General features: G+C 45.6%; 1 protein-coding gene across 2 annotated transcripts; it reads right to left on the bottom strand.

Annotated features, from left to right (window-relative positions):
- Nucleotides 1–163: 163 nt before the first annotated feature.
- On the bottom strand, nt 164–22,593 carry LOC144130398 (uncharacterized). Of its 2 annotated transcripts, none has more exons than XM_077664322.1 (11): nt 22,314–22,593; nt 20,472–20,678; nt 19,078–19,277; nt 17,032–17,402; nt 14,817–15,012; nt 11,743–11,942; nt 9,812–9,922; nt 8,748–8,939; nt 3,698–3,820; nt 2,955–3,098; nt 164–333 (listed from the first exon to the last, which is right to left on the bottom strand). In XM_077664322.1, exons 1-11 carry the CDS (start codon nt 22,539–22,541, stop codon nt 290–292), a joined length of 2,016 nt encoding a protein of 671 aa, XP_077520448.1. In that variant the 5' UTR covers nt 22,542–22,593; the 3' UTR covers nt 164–289. The 2 variants fall into 2 exon arrangements, with proteins under 2 accessions (XP_077520448.1, XP_077520449.1); XM_077664323.1 differs by having other exon boundaries at nt 14,853–15,012.
- Between the last annotated feature and the right edge of the window lie 325 nt (nt 22,594–22,918).

Below are 22,918 nucleotides of genomic sequence, written 5' to 3'. Positions count from 1 at the left end.
GGTCACGTTGTTGACGCTATCCCATAGAGATAAATAATTGACAAGTCGCCCAACTCTCCGCCTGCTTCAAAACTTACACGAGTGCAAGCTATGACACAGGTCAAATACTGTTACAGTTTACAAGTGGTACGCTCCCACAATGAGCTATGAAACCTCGAAGACCTTAATTTTAATTATTCTCGCAGTCATTGCATTGTGCGATAACCCCAAGTGTTGGCATAAGTCGCGCAGATGGTCATAAGGTTCTTCACCATAGCTGCCGGTCCGTGGATGGGCATTCGCCATTATACTATTCTAATACAATCGGCTGTACGTGGATGGACGCTTGTGAACCTGCACAAAAAAAATGAGGATACTTTGTTTTGCTTTCTTTCTGTAAATAGTAGTAACTCATTTCACTTTTTAAGATAGAAGCTTCTCACTTATTTTTCTTAATACCAGTCTACAGGATAAAAATTTTGTTTCCGTTTCACAAAAGTATACTATACGCAGAAAGAAAACAATATATCTCTGTTGCCTTCATCGCAGGCTTGTGCATTATGTATTTAAGCAAAAAATGAAATGTAGAGAAATCTTGAAGCTTTCTCTTCAGTTATAAAAATTGTTCGTAAATTCGCTGATGCGGAAAAAGCTTGTAGGTGGCAAAAATAAATGCGCCTCTCAGGACTGCAAGAGGAGTAGGTTGGGCAAAGATCATCTTTATGTCGTCACTTATGAGCTTCTCATCTATTTCACACGACTAGGAATGGTAAGTTCATTTCGGAAATAATCAATGACAGCGATGAAAAAGATGGTGACGCTCGCGTTGTTGTCGCCTTGTGTGGTCTGCAAATATTGAAATGTATGCTGTTTGCTGCGTTAAAAGGTCCATATTGTGCAGTGCTGTGATAAATATAGTGCACACAAGGCATTTTTTTATGCAAGAACATTTCCGCTCATACAGTCTGCGTAAGAAGAAAGTAAAAAATTGTAGCAGATGGAAAGGGGAGGTGCTCAGGCTTTTTCAAATCCAGTGACGGCCAATACCACGCACTTTTTATAGAGCGACACTTTAGAATATTCCGAAGAACTTTGCATAAAAGCTGAAGTGATACGCCATGGGAAGATGCAATGATGGGATTGTGGGTGACTTTGAGTGCGGCATTATTCTTTACTGGAGTACACCAGTATACCTGTTTCCTATATTGTCGCTGAAAACAAAATGATTTTAGGCACCATTTATTTGTTATTGATGACGCTTTGATTTCGAATAACTTTTGATATTTTTTTTTGTAACGCAGGAGAACGCTTTTAGAGCGCCTAAACGAAAATCAGCATTTTTAAAGGATTATTTCCGTACTTTGCAACGCGATATGTCTGCGCGAAACTTAATAGCCCAAACCTGGTTATATTTTGGTCCGACTGACAGATATGTTCAAATAGTTATAAAACTAGTTTGAAAACTTGGCTCACTGTAGTGATATGAAGAAATCTATATTTTTACAAAGAGACGAAGAAATCGTTTGCACATTAATGGCAATCGCAACAGTATTGGTCACACGCCCGTTCAGACGCATTACTAAACTGAAGAACGCATGACGCTATAAGTTAGCTTGTACAGCCTTTCTTCTATTTGTCCGATAAGAAAGTTTCCATGTGTTAGTATATAGTGCATCTTCATTCCGAAAGGAAAGTAGCGAAGCTTTAATATGAAGACACGAAATGGTAGTTCGCCTTTAAGCAAGAAGCCCGCATGCACGAATCTCTATAACGCACATCAAAAACCTATCCATCATCACGGCGATTTTTTTTTCGTACAGCAGGATACGGATACCACACAGCGTAAAATCCACAGGTACAAACGTTGACATATCTTTGCGCCAGCTCAAAAACATCAGCAAACATTTCAGTCTTATTTTCTCTCTGAACTGAAAAACAGAAATTAGGATAGACAAGAAGCTTCTCAATGTTACCTAGAGAGAAAGCTGGCGGCGCTACCCTTTATGCACCATGAAGAGGGGCAGAAATTACAGGTACATGAAGTTCCGCACTTGGCTTGGTTATTTTTGGGCATAAAACGTGGCTTAACCTATAAAAGTATGACTCTTTTAGAAGCAAACCTTCAACCACTGCCGTGAAGGTTTTCATGCCGGCCTAACACCGAACTTTCATCCTTCAAGAACTGGAAAACGCACTGCTCAAATAATTAATGTGGCACAAAATAATTATTGTGGCAGAGAGAACTATATCACAGTGTAGTTGCCGCGTCTTATGTCGAATCACGTTTTCGGCTCAACACTAGCTAAGCAAAATGGGAAACCTCGTTTGTTTCCAAAAATTAAGGTGAAGGCCATTTTTCAACCAGATTAACAGTTTATCGACTAATTTTTTTCATATATCATAAGATGTCACTATGACAATAAATATATCTGCAGATCACCCGTCAGCAGGCTTGAGTTTTTTTGCTGCCGCCAAAAAAGTTCCTGATTAGTTTTCTTTGGCAGCCTCAACTGCTCATGCGAGTAATGAAAAAACTTTGAAAGATTTCGCTACGCATCAAAAGAATGAACCATTACCTTTAAAAATTTGATAACAGTATTTATAATATCATCTTATTCAAAACGTTTGTCCAAGAATTTTTGACATGTCTCAGCATTCCCGCCGTGAGTGAAGTGGTCTTTAAGGAATTCGCACAGACGGTGGATCCATGTATCCCTCAAGATCATATTGGGAAACTGTGTTAGGAATAAGGGTGCTTAAAAATAGAGAAGTAGAAGAACCCAAGAAAGGGGGTGCTTATATAATGCGCTCGGCACGCAGCTTGCCGAGAGTTCTGCATCCATCTTCCTGTAGTTGTTGTTGCTGTCCTCAAGAAGTTAAGGGCGCGTACCCAATGCGGGGAATTGGCCAAGACACAGGCGGCGACTGACAGATGCTGAAAACGTTAAAAAATAATATTAAAATCAAATACACACCGCGGGCGGAGAACTTCCTCATTAGTTCCACGCCGGTGACGGCGCAGCCGGAGAGGGCGCTCACGGGCTGGTTTAGGGGTGTGATCCTGTACCAGCAAATGTCTCCCGGCGTGTAGCGTTCCACGTCAGAGATAAGCGACGTCCCTGCGACCAGATGGCGCCACCATAATACAAGAGCTCGTGAGCAGCTTAGGAGAAACTCCAGCAGCGAACCGCAAAAGTATTGCGATAAATAATCGCTACGTGAACACCTTGAACGCATTGGACCTTGTTACAGAGCATTGCAAACGCCGCCTATATTCCCGAGTGACGAATGCTGTTCGTCCTTATCGCTACCGTGAACATTTGTTGTATTACATCCTAATACAGCAAATATCCTAATCTTTATTTCCGCATGACATTCAGCAGCCCCCGCCTACATATTTTGTCTTCGAATCCAAAGGATCGTCAGATTTCTGTTCGCTGCAGTAATATTTGCTTCTGTTTGTATTGCTTGTAAAACCGGGAGGATATCATTATATTGATTTCGTTCTCTAATCCACGTTGCTCCTTTCTGCCGTGCTTTACGGCACAACATATGTGAGCCCTCCCTCGCACAGAATACGCGACGCGTTTGCTCGAAGATTTCGAAGAGCCCTTTCGGGAGGTAATCAAAATGATTCGAATCATTTGCATGCAGTAGCACGGTGCCAAGGTCTGGGAGCAGCGTCGCGCGCAGTGAGCACAAAGAGACGAACTCTTACCGTTAAATCCACCTATGACGTACAAGTCACCGCCCAGCTGAGCCACCGCAAACGTGCTGCGCGGAGTGTTCAACCTCGGCATCTTGCGCCAGCACAACGGCAGGCCGGGTTCACTGCGTAGGACTACAAGGAGTGACGGCGCTCGACTCACAACCATACACAGGCGATGTATTTGCCCTTCTGGGCGTAATCGGATTGTTACACCGCGATGACAGCACCGCTCGAATCGGTGCATTTTGAACTGGGAGCTCACGTGCTACGCGCACCTTAATCCGAAATGCTCAAGAACTGCTAAAGTAAAAGTGCGAAAATAATCATAGAATCTGCAACGCGAATCAATTCTAGGGTGCGTAATTTGGTGCTGGTGTGCGGACAATCCGATGCATTAACAAATTATGAGTCCACCGGCGCGATTATTTCCACAAAGGTTGAAATTCGACAAAGCCTTAATGCAGTTACACGCACCTCAGAGAACACAAATATTAGCCCAGAAGTCAACTCCGAAATCTAAACTAGAATATAGTTCTGAATTGTGCTACTCGCTTAATAAGAAGGACGCTTTCGAACTCGGAAGCTTTCAGAAAAAGCCTAGGAGATTTATACATGAAGAAACACGGTTGAAAAAGATTCTCGTATTCATCATTGCATCAACACAAAATACGGCAATTAGAAACTATTAGAAAAATTACTCGCCTTGTACTACATGTAGCAACCTTTCTGAAAAATATTATTGTGGAGACACTTCATTTCACGAGTCGCCCTTTAACAAGAACAACATAACACAGTCATGAATATTTGCTTACTCTGAGGGAATGAACTCTTAAAAGTACCTATTTTCCCCTCGAACAGTCACAAGTTGGAAGTCACTCCCTATTCTTCATCATCATCATCAGCCTTACTACACCCACTGCAGGGCAAAGGCCTCTCCCATGTCTCTCCAATTAACCCTATCCTTTGCCAGCTGCATCCACCCTTTGCCTGCAAACTTCTTAATCTCATCTGCCCACCTAACCTTCTGCCGCCCCCTGCTACGCTTACTTTCTCTTGAAACCCACTCCGTTACCCTTAAAGACCAGCGGTTATCTTGCCTTCGCATTACATGCCCTGCCCAAGCCCATTTCTTTCTCTTGATTTCGACCAGGATGTCATTAACCCGTGTTTGTTCCCTCACCCACTCTGCCCGCTTCCGATCTCTTAACGTTACACCTATCATTTTTCTTTCCATGGCTCGCTGCGTTGTCCTTAACTTAAGCTGAACTCTTTTCGTTAGCCTCCACGTTTCTGCCCCGTAGGTGAGTACCGGTAAGATTATGCTGTTGTACACTTTCCTCTTGAGGGAAATTGGTAAACTGCCACTCATGATCTGCGAGAATTTGCCATATGCGCTCCAGCCCATTCTTATCCTTCTAGTTATCTCCCTCTCATGATCCGGATCAGCTGTCACTACCTGCCCTAAGTAGACGTATTCCGGCACAATTTCTAGGCTCTCGCTGCCAATTGTGAATTGTTGTTCCCTTGCTAGGCTGTTGAACATTACCTTGGTTTTCTGCATGTTAATTTTTAGACCCATCGATCTGCTCTGCCTGTCTAACTCGTTGATCATGATTTGCAGTTCACCTCCTGAGTGACTCAGCAAGGCAATGTCATCAGCAAATCGCAGATTATTTAGGTATTTTTCATTTATTTTTATTCCCAACTGTTCCCAATTCAGGCCTCGAAAAACCTCCTGCAAACATGCGGTGAACAGCATTGGCGAGATCGTGTCTCCTTGCCTGACGCCCTTCCTTATTGGAATTTTATTGCTGACTTTATGGAGGACTATAGTAGCTGTGCAGTTGCTATATATATCTTCCAGTATTTTGATAAGGCTCTTCTACCCCCTGATTACGCAATGCCTGTATGACTGCTGAGGTTTCCACTGAGTCGAATGCTTTCTCGTAATCAATGAAAGCTATATAGAGAGGTTGGTTATATTCTGCGCATTTCTCTATCACCTGATTGATAGTGTGAATATGATCTATTGTGGAATATCCTTTACGAAAGCCTGCCTGATCATTTGGTTGATTAAAGTCTAACGTTGCCCTGACTCTATTAGCGATTACCATAGTAAATACTTTGTAGGCAACGGATAGTAAGCTGATCGGCCTGTAATTTTTCAAGTCCTTGGCGTCTCCCTTCTTATGAATTAAGATAATGTTTGCATTCTTGCAAGCTTCTGGTACAGTCGAGGTCATAAGGCATTGCGTATACAGGGTGGCTAGTTTTTCTAGCACGATGTCCCCTCCATCCTTCAACAGATCTGCTGTTACCTGATCCTCCCCAGCTGCTTTTCCCCTTTTCATTGCTTCTAAGGCTTTCTTTACTTCATCTTTCGTTACTGGCGGGATGACGCATTGCTGTGCACTGCTGTCTTTCTCATTAGCGCTCTGATTACATTGGCTACTGTACAGGTCTGTGTAGAACTCTTCGGCTACGTTAACTATCTTATCCATATTGCTAATGACATTGCCCTGCTTGTCTCTTAATGCATACATCTGGTTTTTACCTATGCCTAGTTTCCTCTTCACTGTTTTTAGGCTACCTCCGTTCTTTATAGCATGCTCGATTCTCTCCATATTAAACTTCCTTATGTCGGCTACCTTGCGCTTATTTATGAACTTTGATAGCTCCGTTAGCTCTATTCTATCGGTAGTGTTAGATGCCTTCATGTTTTGGCGCTTCCTAATCAGATCTTTCGTCACCTGAGATAGCTTCCCGATATCTTTTCGAACTGTCCTACCGCCTACTTCTACTGCGCACTCCGTAATTATTGATGTCAGGTTATCGTGCATTGAATGAACATCGATATCATCTTCCTCAGTTAAAGCCGAATATCTGTTTTGCAGCGCTATCCTAAACTCCTGTGCTTTCCCTCTTACGGCCAACTCGTTAATGGTCTTCTTCTTCGCTAGCTTCTTCCGTTCCCTCTTCAAGTCTAAGCTAATTCTAGACCTTACCATTCTATGGTCGCTGCAACGCACCCTTCCGAGGACGGCCACATCCTGAATGATTCCAGGTTTAGCGCATAGTATGAAGTCGATTTCACTTTTAATCTCACCATTGGGGCTCTTCCAGGTCCACTTCCTGTTTTCTCGTTTGCGGAAGAAGGTATTCATGATCCGTAAATTATTTCTATCCGCGAATTCGACTAATAACTCTCCCCTGCTATTTCTAGAGCATATCCAATAGTCACCTACCGCGTGGTCGTCAGCCTGCTTCTTGCCCACCTTCGCATTGAAGTCGCCCATCAGTACAGTGTACTGCGATTTTACTCTATTCATTGCTGATTCCACGTCCTCATAGAAGCTTTCAACGGTCTGGTCATCATGGCTGGATGTGGGTGCGTAGGCCTGCACCACTTTCAGCTTGTACCTCCTATTCAGCCTAATTACTATAGCTGCTACCCTCTCGTTAATACTGTAGAACTCCTCTACGTTGCCAGCTATATCCTTATTAATGAGGAAACCCACACCTAGTTCTCGTCTATCCTCTAACCCGCGATAGCACAGTATGTGTCCGTCCTATAGTACTGTATACGCCTCACCTGTCCTCCTAACTTCGCTAAGCCCTATCACATCCCATTTAATTCCCGCTATTTCCTCAAACAGCACTGCTAGGCTAGCCTCACTAGCTAAAGTTCTAGCGTTAAACGTTGCCAGGTTCAGATTCCAATGGCGGCCTGTCCGGAGCCAGAGATTCTTAGCACCCTCCGCTGCGTCACAGGTCTGACCGCCGCCGTGGTCAGTTGCTCTGCAGCCGCTGGGGACTGAGGGCCGAGGGTTAATTGGTTTGATCATAGAAGGTTGTGGCCAAGTACTACACCAGGGTGGCCAAATCCTGCTCTGGTGAGGGAGTGCGTTGTCGGTTTTGGTCACCGAGATCAGGCCGCACTCCCACTCCCTATTATTGTATTTAAATAAATCACATCACGCTATCTTTGTGAACAGCCTCCGCGGTGGCGCAACGATTATGGTGCTCGGCTGCTGACCAGAAAGGAGGAGTTTGAGCCCGGCCGCGGCGATCGCATTTTGATGGAAGCGAAATGCTTGAGACCTGTGCACTGTGTGATGGCAGTGCACGTTAAGTAACAATCACAGGGGGCTGTAATTCTCTGGCGCCTTCAACTGCTGCTTAACACGCAGTCTGAGTCGCTTTTAGGCGTTAAACTCCATAAATCCTAACCATTGCCTGCAAATTTACTCTTGTGAACTTAAGGTGATGTCGAGGTGTGATCATTACTCTTGAGTATTTCATGCATCGCATGGATGTCATTTAAGCTTATTCAAGCCTTTGAATGCTTTCTGTTTCAAACCTCCTCCTGTTCGGGTCAATGCACTTGCCTGCACTATGAGAAATTAAATTCAAAACTTCACAAAAAGAATTTCGACACTTGACAACGTTAAAGGGCTTGCAACGCCGTCGAATTTACGTATGTTTTAAACCTGTTCTGATGCGGCTAACCGCTAATATGCCACCAGATCAGGTAAGCATGCATCTTGCGTCAGATGCGCTGAAACACCATGTGTGAGAATTGACCTAAGGTAAATCTCCAACGGCATTCACCACCGCGACCTGCGCTAGAATATAAAGCAAATCGAACGGCCAGCCTTGCAAGCAGCTAGTTGCGACTAATAGGTATTCTGAAGCCACTGTGTTTGTGAAAATTATATCCGCCTGAAAAACGTTTTAGAAAAATTTCCTAATTTTTGTTTATGTAGAATCCAAAACAAATGTCACTAAAATCTGCCTTCACGGGCATACCAAAACTACCAGTTGCCCCGCAAGGCGCCAAATATTTAAAAAACAAAGTTCATTTTTTGCGATATTTTATATTTATGGTATCACCTGAATCTATTTAGGCTTGGAGAGGCCTGTCCAAACCCAGCCCGTACACCTCCGTGAATGTTAGGCACGCACTCGCACCAACGAAAATGACTGTTGAGGTTGATACGCTCGAATGAAGGAAGGGCGAGCTTTCGAATATGCGCCGCGTTTTCTCATGCGCACACACCGGTGTGGAGTCGTCGTCGTCCGTCGTAGCCGCCAATAACGTATATCCTACCGCCGTGTTCTACCATGCGGTGACTGCAGCGCGGGTTCAACAGCGGCCGCACCAGGCACCACGAGTCGAGGGAAGGTGTGTACTCCTCAACGCTCTCCAGAACCTGCCTGCCATTGAAGCCACCGCTGATGTAAAGACGGCCTGCGAAAGATCAGGACGTCCTCGATACGCTGCATAAACTCTTCACTCCAAACCTTTAATGAACCGACTCAGTGACGTCGCGGCAGTTTCCTCCCGATAATGTTGGCCGCGAGTGGACATTACCACGGTTTATACATAACAATGGCTCTCTCAAAGGATGGCTGAAAAGGCCGTATTACCTTTTCATGCGCAAATAATTTGGCGGAACTCGGCTTTGCCATGCCATGTTCGAAAGTTGAGGGCGCCATGGAAGGCCTGTTTAGTGGGTAAGAGGTGGAGTATTTTACACAATGCTTTTCAAAGGGGGAGTCATGTTTCTGGTCACAGGTGTCCACTGCTACACAAGGAAACGATTTCAGAAGATGTATTTGCTTTTGTGAATTTGGGAGCGAGAAGAAAAAACAGGCTGAGGGAAAGCAACATAGCAGCCAAAGGTGGAAAAAATTTTAGAAGGCAAAATAAGTGAAACAATTCGTAGTTGAAACAGCCCCGATAAAGCAGATACTTTACAGGTTTTTAAAAGCGCTGCATCGTTCCTAAAGCATATAGGTTGCCAGTGCTTGGCTTTTCTTTGCCGCCCAGAAACTATCCGTGATTGAATAAAACGTTTTGTAACACATGACCGCTTCACAGCCGCTAGGAAAACTGCAGTCAGGTGCTGTGAACACCCCGAGAAGCAAGACCTTCCAAAAGAAATTTATACTACGTTGTACCTAACTGCGCAGTTTTTTTTAGCAATGCGTGCTTTACGCGAGAAAACAGCGCCCTCCCTCATTTGACTTTAAAGGGTACTTTATCAGCCTTAGCGCTGCATTTTTTCACATAAGCGTCAAGCCCCAGAGGTGACTACAAATCAAGCGTAAGCCACTCACCTTTAAAGGCACAGGCAGACCCATCACTGCGGCGCCTGCTCATGCGTGCAATCATAGTCCACTGGTTAGTGTGCGGACTGTACCGCTCAGCGGAGGACGTCCGCTCGGTGCCTGCGGCAGAGACCAAAGCAAGAAACCGACCAACGCGGGCCGCATACTGGTGGAAGTCTAGGCAGAGCAAAGTTTGGTTACATAGGTGATATACCACGGCCGCTCACCTATATGTTTTTCCTACAGCAACGGTTGCATATTGAGAGGTTAATACTTCAGTTTTAAAGGCAAAGCGCTTTTAACAGCAGGGTTTGACACTTTTGCCACATATTCAGATACAGCACGAAGAAAAATTCGAGAGTTATGCAGTACTGAAAGAAATGTAGAGAGAAGGCAAGATGGCGAAAAATGTGAAATATTGAGGGCTTGTTCAAGTCTAGGGAAAATGCACATGAAAGCCAACAGGAACGCATTTGATGCGACACAGACGGACAAACCAGAGGTCATAAGCGGGTTGAGAGCTAACTGGCCTTATAATGCAAGTTAAAACTCTTGCGATGCGTTCGCGCCAAGACCTCTAAATGGCGGCTTTCCTATTGCTCTGCTCTCCAGTTTTCACAAAAGCAGGCACTCCGCACATAGAAGAATGGGTCGGTACCAGAGCCGCACTTGTGAAAGCCGCTATTTGTCGGTGGGATGCACGAACTTCAGCATAAGGAGAAAATGATTTAGCTTTACTGACAGTAAATTTCCACTGCAACGGACAACATAAAAAGGCTAAACTCTTGTCGCATTTTTTTTTCCTGTTGCCACCTTTTATACATGTAACTGAATGTGCGCCTCCTCACTCTATTCTTGTCTGCTCAACAGCAGCACAACAAAGGATCACAACAATATCAACCAGTAGGCAGCAACTGAAAGGGAAAGCATAGCAACTCGTAGAAGTCTTCTTCTTCAGCTAATTCTTCCCGCACTGATCATCAGCATAAGGTCTGAATGTACTCATGCCAAACTATAACCGATCCATAGTGCCTAATTCTCAACAACTATGACCGGAGCGACCACTACTACTAATGATCATTCCGGGTTATGTACCTTTTTAACTGATAATCTTAACTTGCCTTCCGAGACTGCATCATATTTTCTTGCTACTCTTACCCGACTAGATACGTTCAACGGCGTTTGCCCAAATCCCCGTCTAACGCTCCTGGCCTCCACGGCACTACCGTATATTAGAGGACGAACGGAAGGCCTACTTTTTGAAGTATGTCGGTCTTTGTGTTCTTGCGTCTTTTTGCGCTGTTTCTTTGGGATAGAAAAACACGAACCAGCTAAGCATAACCACAAACTCAATAGATGCAAAGAGGCATTGTTTAGTACAGCAAGAAAATGAGCCCGCAGTGTCTGGTTTTTCATTCATCATCATCATCATCATCACCACCATGTGCCTGTCTACGCCCACTGCAGGGTAATGACTTCTGCATTGTGTCTCCAATACCATAATATAGCAGTGCGTGCAGGCACTGCTATATTACTGGTTATTTATTTAATTCTAAGGTGCAGGAAGTTACGGGGAAATAATTGGAAGAGGTAACATTAAGAGACAATAAAAACAGTGTTAGTATTCTCGATTGAGTGCAAAGGAGGAAGTGTATTGAGCAGGGCTTCTAACAATATGCATGGCAATTGAAGCATAACGCAGTTTAAATAAAGAGGGATTGAACTGACATTTATGTTCAGGAAAGTTCGCACCATACTCGGTCGCTTATAGCAGAATATATATTTGGCTCAAAAGTCATTTCAAGCTATTCGTTTTGGCACTTAGGCTAACTCATGATGATGGGAGGTTAACGTTGGTAACAATGACGTGTAGCAGCAATCTCTCCTTCGAGACACTGGTGGTTTCCAGGGTATAGTTTTACACAAAGAGGCAGCCCTACCGGTATGCCCTCCGACGGCGTAGATATGCTCGCCCAGCGCCGCGGCGGCCACGTAGGCGCGTGGCACATTCATGGACGAGTGGTTTCGCCATTCGCAGCGGTCCAGGTCGTAGCTGTCTAGCGTGCGCAGGTACTCCCGCATCTTCAAGCCTCCGACCACGTAGAGCCTCCGCCGTACCAGCACAACGCCGTGGTACGACCTGCACATACGCGGAGCGGACCACTCAGCTGGCTAGCAACGGCGCTGCATGACCGTCCACTTGTGAGACTCCGCGTTTGCAAGGAAAACCTTACATAAGCTGTTTTAACGCTTGAGCAATTGAGATCTGCTGATTCAGGTAGCGTTGACGAGATAAGGCTAACGTTGGTAATGTCTGAGAGAGAATGTCTAAGCAACATACGCGTACCTCCTAAAACCGCTCTTAAGTACTCAGATGGGTGTAGCTATCATACGTATGAAATAAGAGGCGTTCGTTGAGCAGTCATAAAATCGGGTCAGTAGGGGGACTTGCATTATAAACGTATGCTCCGAACAAAGCTTGCTTACCCTACTGCAACGCACTTTTATACCTTGTGAACCGTGCTACTTGGAGCAAATATTTTACTCTACTTTGTTATCCGCTGCAAGGTAGACGACATAAGGCTCCTTCTCAGGGAGTGTTTTTCCCGGAGTTTCGTTAATAAATAGTGAAGTTAAACTAGCGAGAATATCGACAGGAATATTTTCAGCGTGTGGTGTGGCCTCTTTGTGTTGATAATGCAAAAAGTATTAAATAAAAATAAAATTGGCATTCCATGTGAGGATACAAGCAGGCGTATACTTCCCCGTGTTTTAATGCATACTGAAAACCCGTTTTTACACCAACTTCTCCTCACAGCTCATTAGGACTTGTTTTAGTTTTTTCAGTCTGTCTCCTCTTACGTTAAAGTGCAAGTGAAGAGGTTTTAGAATTCTATGAGTTTAAAAGGGTCGAATATGTTAAACATGCAGTTAAAGCCTGCGAAATGGTTTTGCCCTAGCATTTGAAATGGCGGAGTAATCGCTGAGTAGAGAGGCATGGATGTGGACGCTTCTCTGCAGTGCACAGCGATGGGCAGAGGTCCCGATAATGACAACCGTACGACGGCACTGCGTTTCCAGTGAAGAAACTGTTGTTTCGTCGAAGAAAACCAACGCCATCGAAGGTGAAGCCCACAAAGCATTGTTTGATGGCTTCGGACGATACACAGCAGCATGGCGGTGAAGGCAGTGGACATCTGTAGTTCCCGCGATAATGACGTCACTACGAACTTCCTGGCACTTCCTCGACGCAGTGAGAAGAATCCTGAACATCGTAGTGGTTTTAATCGACGATTACGCCACCATTTTAAATGCTTGTACAAAAATACTTTGCACGCTTTCCCTAGAAGCTCCGCAGGTTCGAATTCTTGAATAACCTCGAATTCTCAGAAAACCATTTCAGCTTCCCTTTAATGTAAATAATTCTGCGCAAAGTATTTAGAACTAGGGTATTTTTCTTCATACCCTGAATAGCTTTGGCTGTTTTCAGATGGTAAATCTCTTCCAAAAAATAATATACAGCGTAGATGTGCACCGTTCTATTTCAGTACCCTTTCATTTAAGGTTATTTTCAGGGTCATATAAGAAGAACATTTCGCAACGTTTATGGTCGAAGGCAAATACCTATTTTTCTCAATTTGTTGGAAAGTGCAACCTTACATTGCCGAATCTAATTAGTAGCCGCTAGCCTTGCAGTGAATGGCAGACACAATTTATCTCTTTTCTGTTCGGTTTGCCTCTGCAACCTTCTTCGTGACCTCTCTTCAATTTTTCCCTGAAAAGTATTATATGATGGATCATATCACAGAGCCATTCATGACGTAGCACATCGATGATATCTCATATGATTGAGGACATAGCCAGGGATACCACGGTGTGTTAGGTGGGGTCATATGAGCACAACCTCCATGTCAGGACAGGGTTAATTGGAGCGACATGGAACAGGCCTTTGCCCTGCAGTGGGTGCAGTCAGGCTGATAATGATGATGATGATGATGATGATATGAGCACCGAATGAGGGCGCTGCATGTATTGTGGTAACTAGGATAAGTATATTCTCTGAAAGGGATTCGTTGCTGTGCGCTCAGAGATGAAGTTGAATGAAAGAGATTTCTTGGGAGGTTCTGTTTAAGCCACTCCTGGAAAACAACATTTATCACATGAATATAGCTGAAATGGGCCAGTTACTGTGCGATAAACGTTATTCGTCGCCTGCAGGGCTCTTAAATACCCCCCCCAAAATTTGGAGTTTCGAACATAACCCGTCACTAGAGTTGCAGTCGCCAGCCAACATGTGTGAGAACGTGAGCGAAAAACTTTTACGCATTTTTTTAAAACAAGCCACGAGTAAAAAAAGTTTTAAAACCCATGCAGCTGCGAAGAAATTACGCTTCTCTTACAGGATAAAAGAAGCTCATATTAAAACGTGCCAGCATTCAATGAAATTGTTATTTTTCCTTTCGCCTTACTGCTAGAGAAGAATTAGTGAAGCATAAAAACATTCAGCCTTGCTTTTCAAGTCATTTTTATGGCCCAACTGTAAGTGAAAATAGGTTTTAAAAATCCCGTGGGCCTACTATCGGCTCTGTTTTTAGAACCAGGCTCTCCTGACATACCGAATAATGTTTAAGGAGGTATTAGATTGAAGTAATAGAAACGTAAAAGTAGTTATTTTCCTTTCGCTTTTAGCATACCTTCTATCCTTAATTCGCACCAGTATTTAGAATATAATATTTCTTTACGCTACGAAAAACTCGTCCCCTGGTGCACAGAGGAAAGCTTTGTAACCAAGTTTGGAAACCATGTGGGTGCGGAGAAAATTCCAGTTTTTAAATTCGAGTGTCAAAAGACACTAGTAACGTAGTTTCAGAAGAGCTGGTTGTTCCCATACTTTACCCAAGCAGTTAACCAAGAGTTTTCGTGCCCTAGCTACGTCCACTGCGGTTAGTCTGACGACACAACGGGGTATTTAGATAGACGATCATTGCGTCCAACCATAATGCGTTCAACTTGCCTCGGCTCAAATTCTTCGTTTTTGAACTGGAACCACCTGTTGACCCTTGTGTCGAAGGCCTCGATGGTGGATCGCGTGCGGCCCTGGCTCCAGCCGCCGACGATGAAAATGAGCTCGGAAGGAAGGCGTGGCAACCACCGCTCGGGGTTGATAAGACCACAGGTGTCGCAGCGGGCTTGCGTGAGGGGCATGGGCTCTGCCACAGATGACGGAGTGTTTGATTAGGCACAGTCGCAGCGACGCGTCTTGCAGTTCTAAGTGCATCGTGCTACACCTACTAGTCTGCGGCTGCCCAATGAAGAAAAAAAATGGCAATGGCTTAACTTGGCTAACCCTGGAATTCAGCGAAAAGCAGGGACGCTTGCTAATCGTCTGAGGCTCGTCCATGACAGCTCCGCTACAAGCTCGCGACAGCCGTTCTATATATACCCACACGACCACGTGGCTATGACGTGGTATCACATGGTCTTACGACACTCCCGTCGGATGTTATCACGTGGCTTCACATCACCACATCAAATGTTCTTAAGGTCAAAGGGCACCCAATTTCAGAGGTCAGAGGTTGACTAAACGTCATAGATAAAGGTCAGAGGTCAAGGGTTGGACGCCATAACTATACCACTTATGGTCATACGCGGCTAACGTGGTTGGGCTGAAGGTCATTCAAGGTCATTCTCCGGATTACGCGACGACTGCTTTACCTAGCGTACTGAAGCTTTTCGCTTCACAATGGATAAATATAGCTTAAAGCTATTGCGGACTACAGTATGAGCATGATTATTTGTGTGAAGCATAAATATGCTCTTCACGACCTGCTACATGTGCCCAATTTTAGATGGTTGGCAGTTCGAGCCAGACGCTGAAACTGCGCTGAAAGGCGCGAAGGACGATTCGGGATTTTTTTTTAATCCTGTGGTCCTTGACGTTATTAATATATCAGCAAGCGGCCACTTTTTCATCTAACCTAAGGCGATATGCGGTTGTCGCCGCTGCCACGAATCAAGGCCATTTTTCCCCATTGCGAGAAGAACCACTGAGCGAGCGCGGCTGGGTACATATGTGATATAGTTAGTGTTCAAAGAATTCGGTAGTTTGCTTTGGGCTACCAGTGACACCGAAACTTAAGAGAGAAAATAAGCTAAAAGAAAAAAAATGAAGTTGATGTAACTTTCTGACAGTGTGTAGCCGCAAAAACGCATGCATTTAGCGCTGAGAGGCCCGCCCATAATCCTATCTGCGCAGCCCATCCTGTCCACACGCGCAGTGTTATCACAAAAATTGCATTCTGGAAGCACACACATATCCGCATCCAGCAGCGAATGCTCAATACAGTCCAACTAAAACACATGTAACGTCCATTTTTAATTGAAAATAGCAGAGACGCAAGTTAAAACAAATGTAACGTCCAGTATTAGAGGGAAATGGCAGAGACGCAAGTTCAGGAAGTCACTCCGTCGAAAACAGACAATGAGGTGTTGTTGCTATAATTAGTCGCTTCATAAATGCGGAAAGCTTGGAGCCACGTGTGTTCATGTTACTTCTGCCAGGAATTTCTTGGCGTTTTCAAATCGCAGCATGGGCTTTCATTAGTTACTAAAAAAGCATCTCTGTCGGGATGGTTTTTTTTAACATATTCTTATACGCGTTCGTTTAAGGTACGTGTCGTTTTCTGCGGCGTCCACGGTTCTATGGAGGTGAAACATGAAAACACCCGTGTTCTGTACGATAACACAGACATTGAATACCCCAAGTGGCCGAAATTCGGAGTGGTGCAATATGGCGGCCGTCATAGACCATGCTTCGCTTTGAATTATTTTAACGAGCATTTTTTTATGTTGCTTAAGATCGTCACAATAAAAAATTAACTGTAAAGGCGCGCTTTTAAAACGGCAGCTATCAGTACGTCTGCGTGCAGGGCTGTTACGAAATCATGGGCTCACTGTAGAGATGCAGTAGCCATATTGACTGCTCTAAATATATCAGACCAAAGTTCGAATACAGTTACAGGCCGCAGAGAGCATATAGCTCTCTGAGGTACGGCAGAAAGGATGGATGAAAAAATAAAAATGACAAAGGCTACGACGACAGACGGAGCATTTTTGCATGATAACCGCAAGAGCGGAAACGGCATCCCACAGAGCAGCATGTTTTTAAAACTTTCTCTTGAAAACAAGAAAATGAATCGCCGGATTGACAATTCGAGTGCAAAGCTCACTAGTTTGAGGAACAGGCTCCGGGGTGTTGACTCCGCTATCCTGATTTTCGCCTTCCGCTACCAGTACTTCTGGGTTTGCACCTGCGGCCACCGCTCCGAATGCGGCTGCGGCAGCGAGGGCGGCTGCGGCTGCTTGCGGGTCGAGCGCGAAGAGCGCATTTCCCACCGCCTGCGCGACCGCGGCAGCCGGGTTCGGTACAAGATTGGCCGGTGCCAGTTGCGGCGGGGGCTTTTCAGGCTTCAGCAGTTGAAGCAGGAGCTTGTCTTGCGAGCACACGCACGGGCCAAGCTTCAGGGCTTCGGTCACAGCGTCCTTGTACTCGACGCTGTCAGCCAGCTGAGGCCAGCGTCGCTCAAAGTCCTCGATGGCCCTGCGTGTGAGCACAAGTAGCTGATTAGCCTAAGCGAACCTAAACGTAAAAACTACAAACAAACAACGAAGTGTGTAGCGACCAATTCCTGTCTCGTGTGAACATATGAGTCGTATATAAACATTCCTCACAAATTAAAGAAGCGAGTTATCGCGCTAACAGCACATCTTGAAAACTCGGATCATATTCGCCGGACTCCATTCTTAAGTGGCACTCAGAGTTCTTGCAATGCCTGGAGGAGCTTTCATGTAATTCTTTTATTTTTCGTCGCCCAGTTTGCAGATTTATAAATGAAGCATGTGCAAATTGCATCTGCTAAAGCGAAGGCACGCCGTCTGAATATCAGTGTAGAAGAGACTAATAGCATTACCGTTATAACCACTTTGTCTTCTTTCCCTGTAGGTTATTTTTGCGCGACGCAACTGTGTAAAAACAGTAGCGCTCCATAAAAATTACGGGGATGATGAATGTAATTGATGCGGTAGAATGAAATCGCACGAACTTTGCGGCTTAAGTGTTTCTTGTTCCTTGATTCGGCCTTGCTGCGGTAATTCAAGTCTCCCATCGTTCCGTTGCGCTCATTCCCGTCAGTTAACGCCGCATTACGCCGTTTTGCACACCGCCTATAGGAGCTGATGAAAGTTGATCAAAATGACAATATCCCAAGCTTAGAGCGTGACGCAGGGATGTAAGCTGCTGAAGACTATTTAAAAAAAACAACACAAAAGGCTTGCAGTTTAACACGCTGGCGAATGGCTGCGACGATGGCCAAGTGGTCTAAAACAGCGGCAGGTTAAGGTGGTCTATTGAGCCGCCGCTAGGTCAAATCCTGCTCGGGACTGAGTTTTTTCTTCTTAATGGCGCTTATGCGACAGCGGTTGCACTTCCCTAGCTCTGCATGTGCTCAACGTGCCACCTGTCATGTTTCGCAATTGGCCAATATGCCATGCCGGACGGTTTTCTCCGTCCGGCTGGTTTTCGCTACAACCAGGCTTCTATGCTATTGCGTAATATTCGCATTCTTCTGAAAAAAAAATGTAACTTGTTGTATAAAGAAAAAGTTACTGCCAACCTGAGTACACCTTGAGCAGGCACTCCAAGACGATGATGTTAATTTCTATATGGTAAAAGCACCACTGTTCGTGAAAAGCATCAAGAACAAGAATAGCGGTCGACATTCTTTATTATGTTCTGTGAGGGAGAATTTGTTCAGGACTACTACACGAACGGGAGATGTAGATTGCACGCTTTAATCGCTTCCCATGATTTAAGCAGTTTTCTCAGCGTAAAAAGTGTGATATGACTTATAAAGTTGCACTAGGAATAGCTGGACTCTCTGAAACTGCGAACTCCTCAGAACAATGTTGCTGACCGCTGGGCTACAGCGGATGCAACCTCAATAGAGTTGTTGGCGTCGAGCTGGTGAGTGATGTAATCATTATGTCGTTGGTATAAATTCAAAATTTAGCGATTACCGGAAAGCTGTTAAACGTACACACCTTGTGCAAATACAGCAGCATGCAAGCTACACGTCTTTTTTGCGATTTCAAAACGGGGCTTGAGGTACGCACTCGCGATTGATATTTCAGAACTTTACCTAATATTACAGCACCGTGCTCATTATTCGAACGCTTGCTGCGCCAACAATATGAATGAATCGGTGGCTGCCACTCACTCCATCTTGCAGCGGCCTATGCGCACACAGCGCAGCAATTCCAAGAGCTTCGAGCGCTGTTCTGCACTGGCGGTGGAGAACCATCGGGCGATCACCTCCAGCACGCTCGTTTCGCGTTCGACGTTAAGCTCCGGCGAGGCCAGCAGGTCGTACAGCAGCCATACTGGGGTCTCACCAAACGTCTCGCTGCGCTGCCAGACCTGAGTGACGTTGATGATGATGATTGATTTTTATGGCGCAAGGGCATCTATGGCCAAAGAGCGCCATGGCACAAGGTATTTCCAAATTCTCAAGGTGGGGTCAAAGACCCATTTGCCAAGCATTTCACCCTAAATAAGCCGAGCGCCAGACCAGGGGAAAGCTTGTGCCTATTGCATCACCGGTGGGTAGCCGGCGGCACTACAGATCGAACCCCGCACCTCCCGCATGCGAGGCGGATGCTCAACCACTTGGCCACCGCTGCGGGCCACCACTGCGTGACCTTCGTCACGATGCACGCACGCGAGCTGTTGTTTTTGCCTTGTCAAGTGCAAAGTACTTTAAAGGTTGCACCTTCTATTTGATGCCAGCCAAACTGCTTTCGAAGCCGCGCATGTTTCGCTTGATCCACACCGTATTTTCGTTGCTCCTTCATTGTTTTGTTAGTTTCGGCATAATTTCAGAAATTGGTTTATGGGAGTTTAACGTCCCAAAGCGACTCAGGCTATGAGAGACTCCGTAGTGAAGGACACCGGAAATTTCGACCACCTAGGGTTCTTTAACGTGCACTGACATCGCATAGTATACGGGCCTCTAGAATTTCGCCTCCATCGAAATTCGACCGCCGTGGCCGGTATCAAGCCCGCGTCTTTCGGGCCAGCAGTCGAGCGCCATAACCACTCAGCCACCGCGGCAGCCATTTCAGAAATTCGCTCAAAGGTATGCACAAACGCGAATCGTCGGTAGCAAATTAAATGAGTGCGCAGGTAACATCCTCTTCTAAGATCGCCTCAGGAGTGGGTCGCTCGCAGTCTCCGATATCGCTCAGTGTCGATATCGCTCAGTGTCACTCAGTGTCGATTGACTCAGTGTCGTTAAAAACCCCGTGTGCCGTATAGTAACTGAGACGTTCGTCGCACTGTAGTGAGTTACATCTGGCATCATAAATTATGGACAGTAATTTTTACATTTTGAAGATTAAACAATTTTGATATTCTTGGCTTATCGGCTATTGCAATACGCTCGGCTGCTGACGAAGTAACGAGCGCAGGCTAATTCCGAAGCGGTTGCTGAGGGAAGCCTCTTCAAAAAGTACGCGCCTGTGTTGCTGATGATACCTTCGCTTTGTACCATAGTTGCACTCATATCCGAGGTGTTTTATCAAAGTGAACCGTGTAATGTATTCATGCGCTCACCTCCTCAAAGTTCCTGTGTGCGTACCGCATTACGGCTTCGGTGAACTTGGGGCAGTAGTACCGGCGTGTGAGCGTGCCAAGGAAAAGGCAGTTCTCTGGGCACATGGAGCGGAGCAACAGGTCCAAACACTGCTCTCTTGCCGCGTCCAGGAGGAGCATGTCGGCCGCTTCCAACACGTCCAACACGGTATCCTTGTTCACGCATAGCTGCAGCGCACGCCAGTGAGAATACATCAGCTGGAGCATGCTTCGTAAGGATTCCTTTATAGGCGCACCGCTTTCCCACTGCATCCCTCGTGGCAATTAGGGCACTTCGATCATCACAATTGAGATAGTTCCTATTCAACTCAAATCCAAGAAGGCCGCCTGTAGATGGAGGAGAAATGCAAGACAGCCTTGTACACCTTAGTGCACGTTAACGAACTCCAGGTCGCCGGAACTTATGCGGTGGCCTTCACTATGTTGACACTTCTATTTGCATTACCTCCCTCCTTTCTGCTTTGCCCCATAGCACGGTTGAGATCTCCACTAAAACAAGGAAGCAGTTAATAGGCCTCTCCTTTTTTCAGAATCAATTCATACCGAGAGATAAATTAACTGCTAGAAGATGGAATAAATTGAAGTATATCTGAAGTTAATTTCGACGAACGGCGATAGTTTTCATTTGCCGCTTCCAACTGGCGCCTCCACTTGCTAGCCTAAGTGAAGGTAGCACAGGCACTGTTCGTGATTTCAAGGGGGGTTTCTGAACTGGTATATTGAAGGAGCTCTGGTGGAAGACGCTTGTAACGTTAGAAACTGATAGGAAGCAAGCAATGTCATACAGCACTTTCGTAGGCGCTGATTGGTACCGACGCGGCAGGCGTACACGTAGCTTGCGGACACGTTGCGCCATCTGGTGCCCTCAGGGAGTTCTGCGCACGCGCAGTGGCACCTCGGTGAAGCGGATCACGGATCGCGCTATGCTATAACTCACTATTATCTATTATATCTCTCATATTATATCTCTCGTTATATCTCTCATGCGCAGGTGTTCAATTGTTCATACGTCTTCTTTCGTTACTAGCGACTCGATTATATAAATCCGAGCTAATGTACATTATGATATAAGTACATTCTTTGTGTGTATATGCAGAGTGCAGTCGGAATACAATTTTCGCATTTATCGCTATGCACTTCGGAGAGCCCAGAATCGTGGCGGCTAAGAAAATCTTAACTAGGTACGACCCTAATGTGAAAAGAAGTAACTTCTGAGGGAGAGCAGAAAGAAAGATAAAAACACGAAATCATCGCGATCGCTTCCTTCCACGCTCAACAGAAAAAAATCGTAAAGAAGCCTCTAACTCCTTTCAATTTTTACAGGTTAGGATCGGTAGGTTCATGTAGATTTTTAACGAAGCAAGTGTTGCAGCCTAATAGTTCTCTTGAACAAGCGAAGACTGCCTCCCAGTTGAACCAGATTCTCTGAGTTATCGAAACCGCCACTGCAGGAATAGCTGTGTTGGCAGCAGGAGAATGCCAATTTTTAATTTATTTTTTTAATAAGACGCTCAGTGACAATACCCAGACGCCTTCACCTACGTGACCGCTTCTCCCTCGCCCATACCTTCTTGCCTCACTCAAGGGACCTAAGAATTGTGCCGTACGTGTATAGGCTTTGGTGCCCTGTGATAGAGCTGGTATTCTACATAAAGGAACACACCCTTGAGGAGCGCCTTCATGTGTACTTCATTGCCGCAGTTGGCTCTGGTTCCTGTCAACAAGAGTGATCCGCCCCCCCCCCCCCCCCATCCCCCTCCCTTCTGTCGCACCGAAACTATAAAGAAACGTGCTAACACCGACCTGGTCCGTGTACTCGAAGGTGAGCAGCACATCCAGCGCGGTGCCCTTGACTCCCGCGACAAGCACGTTCCTCGGCGCACCGTAGTCCTCGCCGAACAGGGCCTGGAAGTAGGGGCTCGTTGTGCAGAGGAAGGCACGGTGCGCCCGGAACTGAGCGCCGTCCGTCGTACGCAGTGTGCAGTCCGCCAACGTGTCGCCCCCGGGAAGCAGCCCGCTGCCCGAGAACATGGCGGCTGTCGGCTCGACTGCGCCTTCACTGCGTGGGCCGTCACGTGGTCGGTTACTGGTGGCGTGCCCGGAACCTCGCGCCTCGCGAAAACACTTCGATTTCTTCCTCTACTATTGCTTTTGTTGTCCTCAATTTACCACCCGTGTACTAGAATTTATGCTGTAAGTTGCAGTAACCCGCTCAATCATGCGTGCCTTTTTTGCCCCAAGTAACCTGCTTTTTGGTGTTTCTCATGTCGGCGCTGAGAAATGTCTTGGCGTTGGAGCTGAAAAAGGCTCCTGTGTTGAAGGCAGTTTTGAGATCAATTTCTTTCTTGAGGAAGAAGAAGGCGAAGTGTTCCAGCTAAGGTGGCTGGAAATTCATATTTATTTAGGTC

Source organism: Amblyomma americanum, chromosome 4, assembly GCF_052857255.1.
Source record: "Amblyomma americanum isolate KBUSLIRL-KWMA chromosome 4, ASM5285725v1, whole genome shotgun sequence".
In the NCBI taxonomy this organism is placed as follows: domain Eukaryota; kingdom Metazoa; phylum Arthropoda; class Arachnida; order Ixodida; family Ixodidae; genus Amblyomma; species Amblyomma americanum.
This window is presented reverse-complemented; position numbering and strand designations above follow the sequence as displayed.